The sequence below is a fragment of the Siphateles boraxobius genome, unplaced genomic scaffold (assembly GCF_051911475.1).
Source record: "Siphateles boraxobius isolate OS27281-9 unplaced genomic scaffold, OSU_SipBor_1 6, whole genome shotgun sequence".
In the NCBI taxonomy this organism is placed as follows: Eukaryota; Metazoa; Chordata; class Actinopteri; order Cypriniformes; family Leuciscidae; genus Siphateles; species Siphateles boraxobius.
This window is the reverse complement of record NW_027509186.1, coordinates 32,940,797-32,962,520: the sequence shown is the minus strand read 5'-3', so window position 1 is coordinate 32,962,520 and position 21,724 is coordinate 32,940,797. Positions and strand designations below refer to the sequence as shown.

General features: G+C 41.1%; 1 protein-coding gene across 1 annotated transcript in view; it reads left to right on the top strand.

Moving 5' to 3' along the window:
- The window catches only part of gbe1b (glucan (1,4-alpha-), branching enzyme 1b), a 160,812-nt gene that overhangs the window by 106,079 nt on the left and 33,009 nt on the right, over positions 1 to 21,724 (top strand). The window contains exon 13 of the mRNA XM_077207020.1: positions 10,255 to 10,439. Within this exon, the coding sequence (XP_077063135.1) occupies positions 10,255 to 10,439 (185 nt within the window). The remainder of the gene's footprint in view (positions 1 to 10,254; positions 10,440 to 21,724) is intronic.

Genomic DNA, 21,724 nt, shown 5'->3' with positions numbered 1-21,724 from the left:
TTATCTTCCCTGCCGTAGCAGTTTCAAATCATGTAAAACTAACATGTTTGCAATGTTAACACATTTTGCCCATGACGTCTGTTTTCTTACCTGAAGATATATGACGAATGATCTTCTTTATTGACTATGCTGGCTACATGAAAATTCATAATTCGTGATAGTATCTACTGGACGCGGTGCAGCGCGACACGATGATTCACTGATAGTAAACGGATGCCCGTTCTTCTTCTGAAGTAGCGGCTACTACACACAACTACGGAGGACACATCATTTGCACATTTGCTCCTTTGTCCAATGTAGAAAGCCTCGCACGGGGTAGACACGATGTAATAAATTACAAAACGGATGATTTTATCTTTTAAAGCACAATTGTTGTGACAATTAGCTAGCTATAGGACATACATATTATGTAGAATACAAAATATCAGCCCAAATGACCATCGTTGAAGATGTAACAGCGTGTAGGCTAATGGGGTTTTGAGTGGATAATGCAATGCTGAAAAAATACATATTTGCATTTATATTGGATGCTGTAAGTAACTTTTACAATACAATATTATTAAGTCTGATTCATATGAAATATTATTTGTGTGCAAGCGTTTTAACGGATAAATTCAAATCGCTTGTCTGCTGGGCATTTCACTTTTAAATGCATGTTATATATTTAATCATTAGATCCACGGACCTGCTATTTAAAACTTGAATGAAGAAGTGGGAAAAGCTGTTGTGACAGTAATTTCCCCAATATTACACAAACTCGCGTATTTATAGCAAGGTTGAATCCAGTTATTCATTAGTCAGCAACGCATTGATGCTTTTCTGTTTTACAATGAATAACGTGACGGTTCCATAACGCGTTGTTCCCATAACGTAAGCGCTGTTTCTCTGGCATTTTCAAAGGCTCATAAAAATGTGTCTTGACTTGATACACAGTGTAATGGTCTAACTCTAACGAAATCCAAATTTTAAACATATTTTACTGAAGCAGTATTATGGCCTGAGCCAATACTGATGAACGAGCATAGTTATTTCAGGGCAAGACCACTCTGATTGTAAATCCTAACGTGATTGGTTGTAGCGAGAACGTGCTACGATTGATCAGCTCAATGTGGCCGTTATCTGATTGGCTTAGGTAAAGGGTGGGTGGAGACATTTATTTGTGGATCATAATCTATTTATTTGGAATAATGCAACAATTCTACCCCCAAATGTTTCAACCGCGGAAAGACAGCAATAAATCAGCTTTCTAAACAATGTCACGTATCATGTTACTTTTACCTCAGGAAAGATATTCAATGACCATAATAAATATATTATAAATATATGCACTATATAACATATACATGTATACATATACATATACACTAACACACACACTACCGTTCAAAAGTTTGGGGTCAATACGATTTTTTTTTTTAAGAAATTAATACTTTTCTTAAGAAAGGACGCATTAAATTGATCAAAAGTGACAGTAAAGACATTTATAATAATACAAAAAAAATATTTTTTTAATTAAATACTTTTCTCTTGAACTTTCAAAGAATCCTGAAAAAAATGAATCACGGCTTGCACAAAAATATGAAGCAGCACAACTGTTTTCAACTGTGATAATAATCATAAATGTTTCTTGAGCATCAAATAATCATATTAGAATGATTTCTGAAGGATCATGTGACACTGAAGACTGGAGTAATGATGCTGAAAATTCAGCTTTGATCACAGGAATAAATTACACTTTACAATATATTCACATAGAAAACCGCTGTTTTACGTTGAAATAATATTTCACAATATTACTGGGTTTGTTTTGTATTTTTAGTCAAATAAATGCAGCCTTGGTCAGCAGAAGAGACTTCTTTTAAAAACATAAAACATCTTACCGACCCCAAACTTTTGAACGGTAGTATATATATATATATATATATATATATATATATATATATATATATATATATATATATATATATATATATATAATTACCTAACCTATTAGCAATGTCTTCCTTAATCAATGTGTGTTTGGATAATTTTGTTATAAAAAACAACTTAGTATTACAAAATTATATCATTAAAAAGTTCATATAAAAACAACTTTGTGCAATTTAAACGTTAGCATACAAATTTGTAGTACATACATTTGATTTATGATTAATGAATTAATTGATTATTACATAAAAATTGTCTGTTACGGTTTTTGGCTAAAAGAAAACTATGATTTTGGTTTCCATGCAGTTAAAAAAAAGTCATTTTGCTGCATCACTAACTTTTTTATATAGTGTTTTTAAATCCGACCTCAACTAAACCTGAATATGAAGAGCTTAGTATAGTTTAATATAGTGTATAGATGAATTGGGACTGGGAAATGTTGCAAGCTAAATTTGAAGCACACACAGGGTGTTTTTCTATCTTTTTTTTTTTTTTTTTTTTTTTTAGCTTTATATCCAACTTTTAATCAAACGCTGACTTTGAAGCACTTCACCATGACGAAGCAAACACTAAGCTTTGACTACACCTCCTGCTTCATTTCTAACTGTATTACACACTCTTTTCCCTGGCATTGAATTTCTCTGTGTGTGTCAATTGGGAATCTCAGCTGCCAGCGTGAGGCCTGAGCCACAACACTGCACTCCGGCTCTGATGGGTTTGAGGCTTCAAGGTATCAGATGCTTTGAAGGGCCGCCGTTCACGTCTGACACCCTTTAAATGAACTAATGTCAGTTTCAAATTTCACTGTCGTGTCTGTGGCTCAAGATTCGTTTTTCTTACTGCAAATCCGCAAAATACTCTGTCATGCAGGTTTGATTTCAGGAAATTCTGGAACGGGTAGCTACAAGAAAATATCCTAGTCATGAGTCTCGGATGAGTGATAAATGGGTGAATTTCAAAGAAATGCTCAAGTCATATTTTTTCCTCAGAGTAAAAAATTAACACTATCATTCAAAAGTTTGGGGTCAGTTATTGTATTTTTATTTTATTATTTTTATAGTAATAAGAATTTATTAAAGTTTCCACAAAAATAGGAAGCAGCATTGTTTTCCAACATTGATAAAATAAGAAATGTTAAATCATCATATTAGAATGATTTCTTAAGGATCATGCGAACTAAAGACTGGAGTAATGATTTTGAAAATTCAGCTTTACATCACAGAAACAATTTAAATTTTAAAATATGTTCAAATAGAAAACAGTTATTTTCAATTATAATAATATTTCACAAAAATACTGTTTTTGCTGTATTTTTGATCAAATAAATGCAGTCTTGGTGAGCATAAGATACTTTTTTTTTAAATTATATATATATATATATATATATATATATATATATAAACTGTTATTTTCTTTTATTACAGTAATAATAATGTTTTCTTTTTGCATTATGGCTACTGAGAGTTGGGGAAAGGGGTGTAATTGTGCTTAATTGTCATATGTGACAGCTCATAAAAGCTTAATGGCACTTAAATTGATTAATTATTTTAAATTGTTGTTGAAATATGATCTGGACATGTTTTTGACAGATTTTGTGAGATTTAACCATCGTTAAGAGAAGAAACATCTGGCTACAATAATGAAGGATGTGGAATTACACATTTGCTCCTGTTGTGAAATGCGTTTCTAAACTCCAGATTAGATATTTCTTGATGGACAAAACAAATCCAAAACCTCAAATAAAGCCATGCAGAAAACAGACTATATTCTTCAGAGAAAGCTGACTTTCTGCTTCGTGAAGTTAGTGGAAGTTTGCAGATTGCCGTCATCATGCGTTCCTTTCTTTAGGGAGACTGGGAGAATATTTCACCTGCTGTGATTGTTATTGTTCTAATTCCCTGCTTATTTTCCCATCTCCATTTTTTTTTTTTTTTTAGATTGAGAATCATGACTGTCAGGGATCTGCCTGCATTTGCGATCATTAATACGGCTCTTATTACTCAAGACTCAACAATGAGTTTGTCTTTTTCTTCGTCTTCTTTATTTTGTTGGTCAGTGTTCTTATTGTTACCTAAAACTGTTTCGGTAAAATAAATTAAATTAGATGACAAACTGGCAACTAAATGAAATAAGTTTAAGTACTATTATTACTAAAACTGAAATAAAAATGAATTAAGATGAAAACTGCAAATATAGAAATAAAAGCTAATTTTAAATATTAATAAATTCTATAATAGTATATATGTAGCACTAAATTAACAATTCTTTGGAAATTTAAAAGGGACATGGTGGGGGGGAGGGGTAAATGAGAAGGGAGGAAAAATGATGTCAATGTTTTTGCGTTACCCGAGAAACTTTGCGTTTGCTCGCAAAGAGCACAAACATTTTGTGAGCTAATGCAAAGTTTCTCTGGGTAACGAGAAACTTCTGGTAAATATTACGACATAATATATATATATTATGTTGTAATATTTAATGTAAAATATGATTTTGCAACGTATTCTGCCATATTGCACTTTGCAGTTTCTCCCATTCACAAGTAATACATTCGGAGTGAACCGTCTTTCTATATCTATTGTCTTTGGTTATTATCAATGTTGGAAACAGTTGTGCTGCTTAAAGGAACACGCCGACTTTTTTGGACTTTAGCTTATTCACCGTATCCCCCAGAGTTAGATAAGTCCACACATCTTTTCCATCTCTGTGCATCCTCACCGCTAGCCTAGCTTAGCACAAAGACTGGATGTAAATGGCTCCAGCTAGCATACTAATCCCAATAAGTGACAAAATAACGCAAACGTTTTCCTATTTACATGTTGTGATTTTTATAGTCACAGAGTGTACAAATAACAAGGTCATATGAGACACAGACATCTTTTAACCGTATACCAGAACTATTTTCTCAGAAGGCGAAGAACTCAGAAGGCGAAGCACTGCTACTTGGGCGCAGTGATAACTGCAGCACCTGAGAGACGCACCGTTGTTTCTTCCGTCAACAAAACTAACGTGACTAAGTTTACCTCTAGCTCCGCTCATTGTTACTGGAGCGATAGAGTGCGTTCGTGACAAAACAATACTAACATTACAGGGGATACATGGAGCCCGGGAACAACTGCAATAGAAGTTACCACCCTATTCATATAATAGTGTCACTAACGTTACATTTTATCTAGCTAATGGCACTGTTACAGTAGGCTAGTCATCTAAAAACATAGCGGAACACTTACCGCAGCCACAGGTGATCCACTTTGTCCCGTCTGTGCTATCGATGGGATGGCCCATGGCCGTATCCTTCAGCACACGTTTCATTGTCTGTGTGGCAAATTCCATTTTCTCAAAATAGTCTTCCTCTGTGAAATGTACTGAGCAAACACGATGGTCCTTGATGATCTCTTTAGGTGTGTTTGGAACAATATCCAGAGCAAGTAGTTAGCCATTGATTCATCAGATCAGCGTTTTTTATTGGAATTCTATGAAACATCATGGTTATACCTGGTCTCCCTTGTTTATTGTCGCAGCTCTTTACAGCGAACACCCATGATTGTAAACTATGCTTTTACTATCTAGTAATTGCTGACTCTATTACTCCCTAGTAATTGCTGACTCTATTACTCCAACTCTGAACGAACTCTCTGCTCCTCACTACGGCGCGTCTCAGGTGCTGCGGTTATCACTCCGCCCAAGTAGCAGTGCTTCGCCTTCTGAGAATATAGTTCCCAATATTTATACGGTTAAAAGATGCCTCTGTCTCATATGACCTTGTTATTTGTACACTCTTTGACTATACAAATCACAACATGTAAATAGGAAAATGTTGGCGTTATTTTGTCATAACTCTGAGGGATATGGTGAATAAGCTTAAGTCCCAAAAGGTCGACGTGTTCCTTTAAAGGTGCAGTATGTAAGAATGACAACTAGTGGTCGAAATAGGTACTGCAGTCGAATTCAAAATATCAGAGATCGTCGTTTCTCCCGCCTCCTCAGACCCGGGGCTCACACGGGTTGCTAGTCTGAGGACAGGCAACAGGAACAAGCGCAATGGACAATGAAAATTGGCAAATTGGCAGCATGCAGTATCACAGACCAAAACAATAACAAATATTCCAGCCTGGAAAAGCACATTTCAAAGTAAAATAACTGGCTGGTGAAGTGTTTTTCAGAGAAACAAGTATGTGAACTTACCATGTTTCCTCAATATATGCAAACATATTATGGTATTTTTATGCTTTAGTAGAGTGAAAAAGTTACATACAGCACCTGTAATATTTTTTGGAACCTCTGATACTTTTTTCAGGATTTACTGATGAATCAAATTTTTTAAAGAACAGCATTTATTCAAAATAAAAAAAAATTCTTACATTAGAAATCTTTACTATCACTATTTATCAATTTAACAAATCCTTGCTCAATATAAGAGTTAATTTCTTTCAACAAAAAAAGGAAGAAAAAAACTACTGACCCCAAACTTTTGAACGGTAGTGTATATTGTCAGAAAAGATTTCTATTTTAAATACATGCTGTTCTTTTTATTCATGAAAGAATCCTGAAAAAAAAGTATCACAGGTTATTAAAAAAAATATTAAGCAGTTGTTATTAAGCAGCAACTGTTTCCAACACTGATAATAAATCAGCATATTAGAATGATTTCTGACCATGTGACACTGAAGACTGGACTAATCATGCTGAAAATTCAGCTTTGCATCACATAAATAAATTACATTTTAAATTATATTCAAATACAAACCCATTATTTTAATTTGTAATAATATTTCACAATAGTTTAGTTGTTTCTGTATTTTTGGTCAAATAAATGCAGGCTTGATAAGCAAAAAGAGACTACTTTCAGAAACATTAAAAATAGTAATGTTTTAGTATGTTTAGTATAGTTTTAAATGGTATTATGATGCATGGAAGTTGTATGTATCCACCAAAATGGTTTAGAGCTTGCAAGATTGTGCTTTAAATGTTGGGAACATATACATAATTGGATCAGTAAGCAGACTGTGGGCGATCCGTCCGAAGCCCTTCACAGTACGTGCACTTCCTCCCTGTTTGCTTATGCTTTGACACTTCTCTTACAGCTACGTCATTTATTTCATTAGAAAGCACTGTCACTCCTTGTCCGTTCCACCTCATCCAGGCATCCATTTTTATTTCCATCTTCTTCCTCTGAATAAACAACTTACCTCATCACCATTGTTGTGCCTCTGTTCTCTTGCTTGTCAAAGCGCCTCCTCGGAATTCAATTACCCAACTTTTGTTTTATGATGTTGTCTTGTCAGCTGATGACGGATTCATTATCTCATCACTCCGCTTGACAAGACTGTCACAACGCTCTCTTTGCCTTTTTATTCCTCTGCTCACGCTCCGCTTGTCAATATATTGTTTGGCTCTCTTCTCTCCAGTCCTGTCTGTGTTCTCCACTGCCATCCTCATCTCTGAGATCATCGTGCCCTCAGAGTCCAGGAATTCACACAAAACCCTGCTGTTGTGATCCTGACAAAAACTCTGTTGTTTTAGTTGAAGGCCAGTTAACATCTCTGATATGACTAAATATTTATGCCCACTGCGGCAGAATACAGTTGTCAGTTGTGTTTGTGTTGCTAAATACAGCTCTGATCACACACAGTTTTGTTTTAGGTTATTTTTTTGCTGTCAGTCGGTAATGTTAGGACTGTCAAGTTCTCCCAGGTTATGAAAAATGGCAGGGGAAAAAGAGTGAGACAAAACCCAATATGTGTCAATCATAAACAACAGTGACTCAAATTTTGCTTCAAATATTTATAAACAAATATCACGCCACAAAATATTTATACATGTAAATTCATGACAGCTGAATGAATTATTCAGCATCTAAACCAGTGTTATTTATATAGTATTATAATTTTTATACTTATTTTGAATTAGCTTTCATTTTTATATATTTTGTGTCGTCATTTAAATTTTAGTTTAATTTTTACTAATTTTGTAATGTGCCCTGGGTCATTTTATTTTTTGTCTTTTTTTTTGTATTACACTTTAGGTTTAATTTATATTGATTTTAGTTTTAGTTTTTTGTTTTTGTTTTTCCTTTTAATATCTAAATAGTAATTTTAGTGCTTCAGTTTAAACTTATTTCGGTAATTCCTAATTTTTGTTTAGTTTGAGTTTTAGTTTGAGTTTGAGTTTTGAGATCTAATTTCAACTTTATTTAAATTTAAAAAAATGTTTTAATAGTTTGTTTTAGTTAAATGATACAAAAATGTACATGTAAGCTTCCAAATATATAAAATAAATGAAATAATCCTTCAATTAACCCACTAAAATGAAAATAAAATGTTTACATTTTTTATTATTTTTTTTATAAAAATTTAATAAAAATATAATATAATATATTGTTATATAATATATTTTAAATGTATTATATACGCATATGGGGTTTTTTTTCCTGTCGTTTGCAGTTGACTAAAAGTTCATTTTGGACCCTAGAGATAGTTATATAAGATAATATAGGCCTATACTTACATGTAAATCTGGTGGGAAAAACTTGGCAATTTCTCATATTTTACGGTGCATTGAGAGACATAAAAAGTGGTACATCAAAAGGCAGTCTTTTCTATTCCTGTTACTTAACCCTCAGACAAGGTCATTTTGTGTTTCATAATGCATTATTCAGTCCTATCTTTTCGTCTCCTGGTTCATTATGCTTGTGTGTTTGTGGTGTTTCTCTCTGTTCTTTCAGCAATGTTATGAGAAAAGGGTCTGCGAATTCATTTAGCATTCATTCGGTTGTTAGAAAATAAACTAAAAAAAACCCTGCTCTGGGAATAGATCTTGAAGCTTCGCACTTCCCTTGTCTTGGTTTGATAATGGCAGCGGGATTGAAGTGAACATTCACTGCAGGAGGTGCTTTGAGAGGGGAAAGATACTTTTGGGGTGAAGCCAGCTTACTTGCTTTGGCCTTGATTGGTGGTTCAAGTGGCTTTTTTTTAGTTTGCTTTTCTTTCTATTGTTGTAATGTCTGTAGTATATGTAAATGAAGAATGTTTAATCTCTCTCCGTGTTACCTGGACAGGGTAAGTCACGTTTATTTGTCAGCAAAAGTCCGCCGGATGACACGAAACACACCGTCCAGTGGACTTTTAACAGCTCCAGGGCTTTCCTGAAAACTACAGATAATACTTGCGGGATTGTTTTTTTATCCCATCCCACGGACCGTCGGATTGACAGAGGGTTATTAACAGAACGCTTATGGCAACAGCTTTCTTACCTGTACTCGACTGTGTTTTTCTTCTGCAGAACTGACAGAGGCAGTTTCTTTCATCTTTTCTGGTTTAAAATGTTGACTACAAACAGAGTTTTTTCAGATTTTCTGTTGCGCCGTTCTCTCTGTATTTACAATTCTTTGCAGCTTTTAGCTTCCGCCTACAACGCACTGAATCTTTCACTGGAAACCGAAAGCAACTCAATCCTGCTAAACGTTTACTCTTTCCATTCTTACCCCTGGGAAGATGACAACATTACGGCTAAAAGTTTGCTAAGAAGTATTTCCTACTAAAGCAAGACGGTATTTTACTCTGGTCAAGTGTATCAATAGCAGACTGGTGGGAGTGGCCTTGAACAGCAACATGCCCAGTGCATTATGGGTGTTGAAGTTTTCCTATACCTATTTGACAAAAGGGAAGGCAACAGCCTTTTTTCTCTGTTTTCTCTAGTCTGGAAGCACTGATTTCAGAATTTTATTTTGTATCTGACATGACTTGTATCTGATATCTGTGGTTGATCGCTTTTAGCAACACTGTTGACCCTCTGGTTTAGAATGTCTGTGCTGTATAAAGTTGAAAAAAAAATATTTATATAATTCATGTCAATCCGCACAAGATCTGATTCACTCGCACTTAATAGACTCACTGAGATGGACTATTTTCTTAAAAATCTTTTTAAGTGTGTATCCAAAGAAAGTAGGTTGTTTACTTTGGGGGTGGCATGAGGCAGATGCGAAAAAACAACAAGATATTGTGCAGGTTATTGTGTTTATACTTTATACGTTTATACTGTTTATTGTGTTAGATGTGGTTAAAAAGTACGATTTTTTTGGTGTGTGTGATTTATGATATTGAAAGTACAAAATTAAAAAATTTGGGTTATAGTTTTGTTCACATCACTAAATGAATCTATTAGCAGTAGTCAAGTCAAGTGCATTTATTGTCAGTACTAACAGTGACATTTACTACTAAGTCAAAATATTGTATTTGTATTAGACACTCAAACCAACTGCTTTTGAAGCATTCTTCTTCAGTTGAACCTGTATTTGTGTAAAACGATCTTCTCTATTGTGTTTATTCGCAGGCAATGAGTTCGGCCATCCAGAATGGCTGGATTTTCCACGAGTCGGCAACAATGAGAGTTATCATTACGCCCGCCGGCAGTTCAACCTTCTGGACACGGATCACCTGCGTTACCTTCAGCTGTACTCTTTCGACCGAGACATGAACCGCACAGAGGAGAAGTACGGCTGGCTGGCTGCTCCCCCGGTGAGAGAAGATTCACCCCATACAGTTTCACTCTCTTACCCTGTCTTTCCTCCCAGTGCCAATAAATACTGCTTACTGTTCTTCCTTTGTCAGTCAAGCTCTGCGTGTAAAACCACAGTTTGGGTTTCTTTTCGTCATCTTCCATGTTCTCAATCCGCCCTCTTTCTCTCGTTGTAAATCCCTTCATATGCAGCATAAAAGCATCTTTCTGTCACCAGAACATCTGCCGTTTCCCTAAAACAACTATCAGTCCCTAACCAGCCCTGCAATCTCATTACTCAGTTGCTTTTTAAACAAATCCCGACCCTACCATATGGAAAATCCGTATATGAGTCATTACCTGAGGAAAACAACTCCTGCAGCAGCATGAAGGAATGAATAGACTGATTTACTGCTGTCGGCCGTAAAGGAGTGAAAGATGGAAGGTAGTGACAGCTTGTCTTAATACAACGTTCTGGGTAAAAACTCTATCGTCAGCATCCGAGCCATGAAGGATAGAAAATAATTTAGACTTGTCGCTCAGTTCATAAAAATCATATCCCCTTTAATAGTTTTAGCTTTAGTTAAGGATAACTACACTGGCTACGTATAACTATGTATAACTGAACTGCATGTGGTTGTGTCAGTCTGACCGACATTGAGATGATCATGCAAATGAAGGGAATTGGCAGGGATTATATGCCAGACTGTGTAAATGATTCACTGAAGATGATTCACTTCCTCCTGTGATCCGTAGCTCATTTTATACCTGCCTCACCTCGTCTGTGTCTTACTTTGACCTTGTCACGTTGTTTTATAGATGAGGACTGTGAGCATGTTTGAAAGAATATGCAAGAATTTTTTTTTTTCAAAGCTCAAGTCAGATTTGACTTTCTGTGGTGCAAAAATACATAAAGCATTTAAATCATAGAAAATTGCTCAATAAATAAATAAAAAGCAATGCTGCTTTGCAGGAGCAGTTAATAGAAAATGATATAATTAATTTATCACCCTCATGAAAACCGTATCATTTTGGATGCGGGATGACAAGGATGCTTAAAACTGTCAAGTCACATGAAAGCCTGGCCAAAAAATGATCTCCGCACAATTTGGCATGTTTTATTGTGTTATCACAAATAAAACAATTGACTCCAAGCACAATGCTTTGCAGTGTCTCAGTCTCACAGGATTATTTTTTACTATATATATGTTTGTAAATGAATTGTTACTTCAGATGTCATCCGTAATGTTTACGGTCTTTGCAGAGAGGAAGTGTCTCGTCCGCCCGCCGAGCTGAAATTTACTACTGTAATGAATATGAACATAACTTTAAATAAACGGGGGAAATTCCTGACTTGAAACAAATAACAATTTGCATGTAAAACAATTTGCATTTTCCCAGTAAATTCACACAATTTCCTATTAATTCAGTAGAACGCGTGAGCTTACTAGGGAGTACCAATATGGCGGCGCGGTGGCTTAACTTTTTATGACGTCATGAGCAATCCAGTTCTCTATATACGTAGATCAGTGACGTAAACATTTGAGAAAGAAAACATGTGTAACAGTATAATGGATCCGTGTGTCATATCTTAAAGGGACAGCAGAGATTATGAGATAATATTAAAAATATCTAAATGACAGTTTTTCCCCATGGCATCGATGTCAAATTTGCGGCCAGTGAAATTGCTGAGTGGCTAGGCCTGTCACGATAACAAATTTTGCTGGACGATAAATTGTCCAAGAAATTATTGCGATAAACGATAATATTGATAATAAACGATAATATTGTCGTTCTGAGACCATTTTCATCTAATATAATGATAATGGCATAATAATGCAGGTACACCTTTTCAAAGACCACTAAACTTTTATTTCTAAAGACTATTTAAATGAACAAAACAACCAAAAACAATAAAAGCAATGGACTCTGTCTCTGTTAACAAAAAATGCACTTACCAATGTGTGACTTCCGTTCACACTGAGAATCGGCATCATGTAGGCCTACCTACTGTGTGAGCATGCGTCTCATATGAGTATGTGCACTAGTTTGTGTGTGTGTGCTCGCGTCTCAAATGAGTATGTGCGCGGAGAGTTTGTGTGTGCTCCGTCTCATTGAGTTTGTGCGCGAGTTTGTGTGTGTGTGTGTGCGCGCACGCTCGCGTCTCATATGAGTGTGCGCGAGTTTGTGTGTGTGCGCGCATAGACATCATATGATGTCTATGTGTGCGCACGTCTCATATGTGCGTGGAGAGTTTTTGTGCGCACGCGTGTCTCATATGATGTGCGTGGAGAGTGTGTGTGTGCGCGCATCTCGTTCTCGTGTGTGTAGAGTTTGCGTGTATGTGCGTGAGCGACTTTAGGTGTGTCGTTGTGTATTTCATATGTATTTGTTTGAGCATTCAGCTGTGTACATGTATGTTTGACTACTTAATATATGTGTATGCAAGACAAGTGTTTCATATATGTGTGCGTGAATGAAGTTTGATTTAAGCCATAGACGGCTCATATGAGGGTGAAAGAGCGCGCGCGGGAGAGAGAGATGTACGCGCTACGGCGTTCTGCAATCAAATACGATTGTAAATAGGCTCAGTAAAAAAAAACCATTCGAAAATCAATGTGTGGCGGTCAGCGTTGATATTGTCATCCAGTCTATTTGGGAGAGAGAGAGAGAGAGAGAGTGAGAGAGAGAGAGAGAGAGAGAGAGAGAGAGAGAGAGAGAGAGAGAGAGAGAGAGAGAGATAGAGAGAGACGAGGAAAACAAAACAAGCATGCAAATGGAAATTATCGCGGCCGGAAAAATTATCGAGCTCATTTTTTTTATCGTGCGATTAATTGATTTATTGATTATCGCGACAGGCCTATGAGTGGCTAGTAACTTTGGAAATCCACTTGCCACATTAACATTAAAAAAGTTGGTTCAATACATACCTCGGTTTTTTAACCACGGTTTTCGGTTCGGTTCTGATGGCTTTTTTTTATTTTTTTTATTCTATGCTTGGGCAATAGGAACGGTAAGAAGTTAAGGAGAAAAAATAAATAAAAACGATTTATTGCAATACTCCTTTATTTTACTTAAAAGCTAAGAAAAGTCCACTATTCCTAGTGTATTGTATAATATAAAATTAGCACTGCCATTTCACAGCTGCTGGTAGCCCATGTACAAACTGGGGAACACATAAATTCCTAAATTTTGCAAATAAACATAGCCTACAAGTGAAGTTGGTTAACATAAATTGACCGTTTCAAAAAAACAGACTTGCACTTCAGTAAACTTAATTAAACTTAACAGTGAGTTACTCCAGTAGGCTACAGTATCCTTCATTCAGAATGTAAAGTGCAATTTCACCTTTGTCAGCTATCTATTCCTGTATTTTGAGGTTCTTCTGTAAAAAGATAAGCCTGTCAATATTCTCTGCATCAAGGCGAGAATCTCCGTTTGTCGTTTGAAGAATAGTACAACGGCGATCGCGTCAAGTATAAACGCCTCGTCCGTTTGGGGAGGTGCACGCGCAGTCAGCGAAGACTCGCGCTCGTGCGGACGTGTCGAGTATAAACAAGGCTTAAGCCCCGCTTAAACTAACTTTAGAGCATAGTGATTGAATATAGTTTCCTCATCTCAGCTCGCAGACTTACAGGCACACACAGTCAATTCGGAGAGAAATAAAACGCACATAAATTATTTAAACGTAAAACCGAAAAAAACCCAATTCACAAGTGCGTATTGAACCGTGGATGTCGTACCGAACGGTTCAATATTATATTGAGAATTGTGGAATCCCTAATATACAGGTCCTTCTCAAAAAATTTGCATATTGTGATAAAGTTCATTATTTTCCATAATGTAATGATAAAAATTAAACTTTCATATATTTTAGATTCATTGCACACCAACTGAAATATTTCAGGTCTTTTATTGTTTTAATACTGATGATTTTGGCATACAGCTCATGAAAACCCAAAATTCCTATCTCAAAAAATTAGCATATTTCATCCGACCAATAAAAGAAGTGTTTTTAATACAAAAAAAAATGTCAACCTTCAAATAATTATATTCAGTTATGCACTCAATACTTGGTCGGGAATCCTTTTGCAGAAATGACTGCTTGAATGCGGCGTGGCATGGAGGCAATCAGCCTGTGGCACTGCTGAGGTGCTATGGAGGCCCAGGATGCTTCGATAGCGGCCTTAAGCTCATCCAGAGTGTTGGGTCTTGCGTCTCTCAACTTTCTCTTCACAATATCCCACAGATTCTCTATGGGGTTCAGGTCAGGAGAGTTGGCAGGCCAATTGAGCACAGTAATACCATGGTAAGTAAACCATTTACCAGTGGTTTTGGCACTGTGAGCAGGTGCCAGGTCATGCTTAAAAATGAAATCTTCATCTCCATAAAGCTTTTCAGCAGATGGAAGCATGAAGTGCTCCAAAATCTCCTGATAGCTAGTTGCATTGACCCTGCCCTTGATAAAACACAGTGGACCAACACCAGCAGCTGACATGGCACCCCAGACCATCACTGACTGTGGGTACTTGACACTGGACTTCAGGCATTTTGGCATTTCCTTCTCCCCAGTCTTCCTCCAGACTCTGGCACCTTGATTTCCGAATGACATGCAAAATTTGCTTTCATCCGAAAAAAGTACTTTGGACCACTGAGCAACAGTCCAGTGCTGCTTCTCTGTAGCCCAGGTCAGGCGCTTCTGCCGCTGTTTCTGGTTCAAAAGTGGCTTGACCTGGGGAATGCGGCCCCTGTAGCCCATTTCCTGCACACGCCTGTGCACGGTGGCTCTGGATGTTTCTACTCCAGACTCAGTCCACTGCTTCCGCAGGTCCCCCAAGGTCTGGAATCGGTCCTTCTCCACAATCTTCCTCAGGGTCCGGTCACCTCTTCTCGTTGTGCAGCGTTTTTTGCCACACTTTTTCCTTCCCACAGACTTCCCACTGAGGTGCCTTGATACAGCACTCTGGGAACAGCCAATTTGTTCAGAAATTTCTTTCTGTGTCTTACCCTCTTGCTTGAGGGTGTCAATGATGGCCTTATGGACAGCAGGTCGGCAGTCTTACCCATGATTGCGGTTTTGAGTAATGAAACAGGCTGGGAGTTTTTAAAAGCCTCAGGAATCTTTTGCATGTGTTTAGAGTTAATTAGTTGATTCAGATGATTAGGTTAATAGCTCGTTTAGAGACCCTTTTCATGATATGCTAATTTTATGAGATAGGAATTTTGGGTTTTCATGAGCTGTATGCCAAAATCATCAGTATTAAAACAATAAAAGACCTGAAATATTTCAGTTGGTGTGCAATGAATCTAAAATATATGAAAGTTTAATTTTTATCATTACGTTATGGAAAATAATGAACTTTATCACAATATGCTAATTTTTTGAGAAGGACCTGTATATTGTCACGGGGTGAAGAATCACAAGACAAGGGGAGCTCATGCAAAGTGCCCAAGAGTGGATTTATTTACAACATGAAGAAAAAAACAAAGAAAAACCCGGTGAAGTGTGTTGCCTCTTCCTCGTAGTGCAGCGAGTCTGAGCTGTGCTTCTTGGAGTCTGAGCTGTGCTTCTTGGAGGCTGAGCGGTCAACTGCTGCTTTCTGGAGAAAGATAGAGTACAGGCATTAACGTTCTGTCTCGTGCAGAGATCTCTCTCCCTTTGACAAAGTCCATGTGGCTTATATAGCTGTTTGCTTGATGGGGCACAGCTGGGGCCGATCAGCCTGTGACGAGGGCATGCAGGTGTTCCTCGTCTGTTTCCAGGGCGACGCTGACGAACCCTCTGGGTGCTCGTCACACTCCCCCCCCCAAGCGTCGTCTTAGTCCTGTGGATGATTTGAGACAGTAGGGGAGAAATAGGGGGTGGGTGGGGAGTTACCCCTGACAGACCTGCAAAAGCTGCCCAAATCCGAGAAAGGCCGTCAGCATTGGCGTTTGCAGCTCCCGCCCGATGGCGCACAACAAAGTGGAAGTCTTGGAGTGCGAGGAACCATCGGGTTACCCTGGCATTGGTGTCCTTGGCTCGGACCATCCACTGAAGGGGAGCGTGATCCGTGACCAGTGTGAACTTTCGGCCGAGGAGGTAATACCGCAGCTCCAAGACAGCCCACTTGACAGCCAGGGCCTCCTTCTCCACCGTGGCGTAGTTTTTCTCGGCTGGGGTCAGCTTTCTGCTGATATACAAAACAGGGTGTTCCTCACCTTCCTTGATCTGTGACAGGACGGCTCCCAATCCCGTATCGGATGCATCTGTCTGTAACAGGAAGGGGCAGCTAAAGTCCGGTGCTCGGAGTACCGGTTCCGAGGTGAGGGCCGTCTTAATGTTTCGGAACGCTTCCTCCTTTTCTGCCGTCCAGTGAACCTCCTCCGGCTGTCCCTTTCTAGTCAGATCTGTCAGAGGGGCGGCTAAGGAGGAGAAGTTAGGGATGAAGCAGCGATAATACCCCGCCAACCCCAAGAACGCTCGTACCTGGGTCTTTGTTTCGGGTCTTGGGGCTGAGTGGATTGCCTCTACCTTTTTCTCTTGCGGTCGGATGAGACCCCTACCGACCTGGAAACCCAGGTACTTTGCGTCGAAAAGCGCGAGGTGGCATTTTCGTGGGTTAGCGGTGAGCCCAGCCTTCCGGAGCTCTGACAGCACCCTCCGCAGACGGTCCAGGTGGTCTTCCCAGGTCTCGGAGTGCACCACGACGTCATCGATGTAGGCGGCGGCGTAGGCCTGGTGGGGTCGTAGTAAAATGTCCATCATTCTCTGGAACGTGGCCGGTGCCCCGTGAAGACCAAAGGGTAGGGTCCGGTACTGCCAGTGGCCGCTAGGGGTGGAAAAAGCAGTTTTAGGCTTTGCGTTTTCAGAGAGCGGTACCTGCCAGTAGCCCTTGGTAAGATCCAGTGTTGAGATGTACCGGGCCCTTCCCAACCGGTCCAGTAGCTCATCGACCCTAGGCATGGGGTAACCATCGAATTCAGAAACCTCGTTGAGGCGACGGAAGTCATTGCAAAAGCGGAGGCTGCCGTCAGGCTTCGGGACCATCACGATCGGGCTGGACCATGGGCTGCGTGAAGGTTCTATCACCTCTAACTTCAGCATTTGTTGTACTTCCTCCTCAATAGCCTGCCGACGGGCCTCAGGGACACGGTAGGGCCGCTGCCTGACGATGACTCCCGGAGGTGTGCGGATGTCGTGCTGCAGGACGGTGGTCTGCCCGGGAAGAGAAGAGAATACGTCAGAGAACTGATCAATTAGGTGTTGCAGCTCCCCCTTCTGGGCCGCCGAAAGATGGGGGTTGACGTCTACCACCACGGGGTCAGAGGTGGCGAGGGCGGCGAGCTGGTCTCTAGTCCCAACCCATTTTTTTAGGAGGTTGATGTGGTACAGCTGCTCGGCTCGTCTCCTTCCCGGCTGCCGCACACGGTAGGTAACCGGTCCAATTCTTTCTACCACCGTGTAGGGGCCCTGCCATGTGGCCAGGAATTTGCAGGCAGCGTTGGGGACTAGAACCATCACCTGATCTCCGGGCTGGAACTCTCGTGGTTGGGCGGCCCGGTTGTAGTGGCGCTGTTGGGCCTGCTGCGCTTTCACCATATGCTCCCTTACCAGTGGCATGACTCGATCGATTTTCTCCCTCATCTGTTTCACATGGTCCACCACAGAGCGATGGGCTGCAGGCTGTTGCTCCCAGGCTTCTTTTGCTACGTCCAGGAGGCCGCGGGGTTGTCGACCGAAAAGGAGCTCAAACGGGGTGAAGCCCGTTGAGGCCTGGGGAACTTCACGGATTCCGAAAAGGACATAGGGTATCATGAGGTCCCAGTCGCGTTTGTCCTCCGCGACCACCCGTCTCAGCATCTGCTTTAGGGTCTGGTTAAACCGTTCCACCAAGCCATCAGTCTGGGGATGGTAGACGGTCGTCCTCAACTGTTTCACCCGCAGCAGGCTGCAAAGGCTAGCCATTAGCCGGGACATAAAGGGGGTACCCTGGTCAGTCAGGATCTCTGCTGGGATGCCGACTCGGCTGGAGAGCAGGAAGAGCTCCTGAGCGATGGCTTTGGCAGTGGCCTTTCTGAGGGGGACTGCTTCTGGATACCGGGTGGCGTAGTCGACGATCACCAGGATGTGTTCATGTCCCCGGGCAGACTTAGGCAGTGGCCCCACAATGTCCACCCCGATGCGCTCGAAGGGCACCTCGATTATGGGCAGAGGAATCAACGGAGTGGGAGGTGGAGTCCTGGGTGACGTCACCTGACAGGTCGGGCAAGCCTGGCAGAAGCGCTTTACTTCGGCCTCCAAGCCTGGCCAGTGGAAGCGGTCGCGGATCCGCTGAACGGTGTTAGCGGCCCCCAGATGTCCCGCCATGGGGTGTGAATGTGCGAGTTCTAGCACGGTCTCCGTCCTTGTGCGTGGCACGACTAACAACGCTTTCTCTTCTCCCCTTCGTTGAGCGACACAATAGAGCAGGCCATTCTGGACAATGAAGTGTGGGAAAGGATGGGGGCCAGGCTGAGCTTCTTTGCCCTCGATGACACGGACTTGGGTCCAACAGTGTTTCAGCCTGTCATCCCCCCGTTGTTCCTTGGCAAATGAGCCCCCTCGCGTCACCTGTTGGAACACATCATAAAAAGGGTTAGGATTTTGAGAGGGGGACTCACCGTCTCTTCCGCTGTCCGAGGCCAGGAGGACGGGGCGCTGACGAGGTCCCCGAGTCAGCCTCGGTCTTTGGCGGCTTCTTCTACGGCTGGCAGGCAGCGTCGAGGCAGCCAACAGGCGGTCAAACCCGGGCCAGTCTCTCCCAAGCAGAACGGGAACCGGCAGATCCTTCATCACTCCTACCTCCACCGGCCAGGTCCCCGAGCCAGCTGAGATGGTCACTCTGCGAGCTGGTACTTGTCGGGTATCCCCGTGGACACAGGTTATAGGGAGGAAGGCGGAAGACTCCGATCGGGGGGACAGAATGTTTGAGTGGACCAAGCTTACCGCACTGCCGGAATCCAGGATGGCCCGAACCGGCTTACCGTTGATCCTGACGTCGGCTTCCGGGGCTCCAATTGGTAGATTGTTATGAACAATGCAGCCAGCGAGCCAAGTTCGGGCCGGAGGCGTAGAGGCCGCCGTTGGCATGGGCTCGTCCCGTGGTTAGGGAACCGCTGGCCTGTCTACTTGTCCCTGAGTGCTCTTTAGCGTGCGTTGCTCGAGGGTCAGCCTTCGAGGAAAGGGCGGCGCTCGCTCCCCAGCCTCTCGCTGTAGGGCAGCATCTGCCAGTTCGATGGCTTCGACAAGTTCCAGGGTGGTGGTTGGGTTTCTCATCCCGACCGCCTGTCGGTGTGAACGGGGAAGAGCACGAAGCAGACGGTCGATGACAACGCGTTCCGCCACTTGACTGGCCGTTGGATCCCCCTCCAGCAGCCAGTGCTGCGCGAACCGCGTGAGTTCAGCGGCCTGGGGACGGGCCGGTCGACGGGGCTTATACTCCCAATCATAGAAGTATTGAGCAGCGCATACTGGAGACAAACCCAGGCGGGCCAGAATTTCCCGCTTTACTTCGTCGTAGCGCTGGGCGGTGGCGGCGGGGAGAGAAAAGTATGTGCGCTGCGCTTCACCAGTTAGGAGAGGGGCCAATACCTGTGCCCAATCCTCGCGCTGCCAACCTTCAGTGGTGGCTGTGACCTCAAACATCTGTAGGTACGCTTCAATGTCATCGTGGGGGGTCATCTTTGGTAACAACTTGGCGGCTTGAGTTCGGGGGTCCGGCAGTGGGACGCGTTGAGCGGCATGCATTGCTGCGAATTCCCTCTCGCTCTCTTCCTGGCGGGTGGCGAGATGCTCAACTATTCGTTGCTGGCGGATGCTAACCTCGGTGAGTCGGTTGAGAAGTTCCTCCATGTTGGGGTTGGATCACTCGCCTATGGCAGAACCGGGAGGACAAAAAAAAAACAAAAACAAAAAAAAACAAAAAAAAAACAATGAGACGTGCAGGAGCTCGTTTGTCTGTGATTTTTTTTTTTTTTTCCTTTCTTCACTCTCCTGCCTGCATTCTCCACCAAATGTCACGGGGTGAAGAATCACAAGACAAGGGGAGCTCATGCAAAGTGCCCAAGAGTGGATTTATTTACAACATGAAGAAAAAAACAAAGAAAAACCCGGTGAAGTGTGTTGCCTCTTCCTCGTAGTGCAGCGAGTCTGAGCTGTGCTTCTTGGAGTCTGAGCTGTGCTTCTTGGAGGCTGAGCGGTCAACTGCTGCTTTCTGGAGAAAGATAGAGTACAGGCATTAACGTTCTGTCTCGTGCAGAGATCTCTCTCCCTTTGACAAAGTCCATGTGGCTTATATAGCTGTTTGCTTGATGGGGCACAGCTGGGGCCGATCAGCCTGTGACGAGGGCATGCAGGTGTTCCTCGTCTGTTTCCAGGGCGACGCTGACGAACCCTCTGGGTGCTCGTCACAATATATACATATAGGTATGTATATGTATATGCAATCGGAATTGGAACAATGGACTTGAATCTTGTTCAGATCATATGGCAGTTCATCATATTGATAACGTGATCTCATTTCTGTTTAAAAATGTTCACCTTATTTTGTTTGGGAGAAGGAACAATCTCGGAAGACTCTGAGAGGCCTTTAGAAAAAAAAAGAGCTGATCTTTGAGCACGTCTTGGGTGTCTGACGTTTGTAATTGCTGTGTGTCATCCTTGTCTTTTCTAAGGTATATAATCAACAGTAAAAACATTGGCACCCACTCAGATACCCAACTCTCTCTCTCCGCATCTCTGACAGAGTGGTAACAAAGTATTGCTCCTGTGAGAGGAGCGTATGTGTGCATGAACTGAATTCTTAGTTCCTTCCTCTGTTTCTTGAATTCAACTTCACTATGCTTTGCTCTCCATGGGGTCACAGCACTGGTCCACACTGAGCAGAGCTGCTGCTAATGCAGTCTGTGGAAGGACACTGGGGTGGGCCAGTGTTGGGACACTGGAATGCCTTTTTTAATGATTAAAAAATAAATTAATAATTAATATATTAATAATTAATAAATAAATAAATGCTGTTCTTTTGAACTTTATATTCATCAAAGAAAAAATAGCCCACGGTTTCTACAAAAATATTAAGCAGCACAACTGTTTTCAACATTGATAATTAGAAATGTTGATTGAGCAGCAAAGCAGCATATTACAATGATTTCTAAAGGATCATGTGACACTGATCCTGAAAATTCAGCCTTGCGTCACAGGAATAAATTCATTTTAAATTATATTAAAATAGAAAACAGTGCAATGAGTTGGATTATTAATTAAATTTATAGTGTTTATAATTAA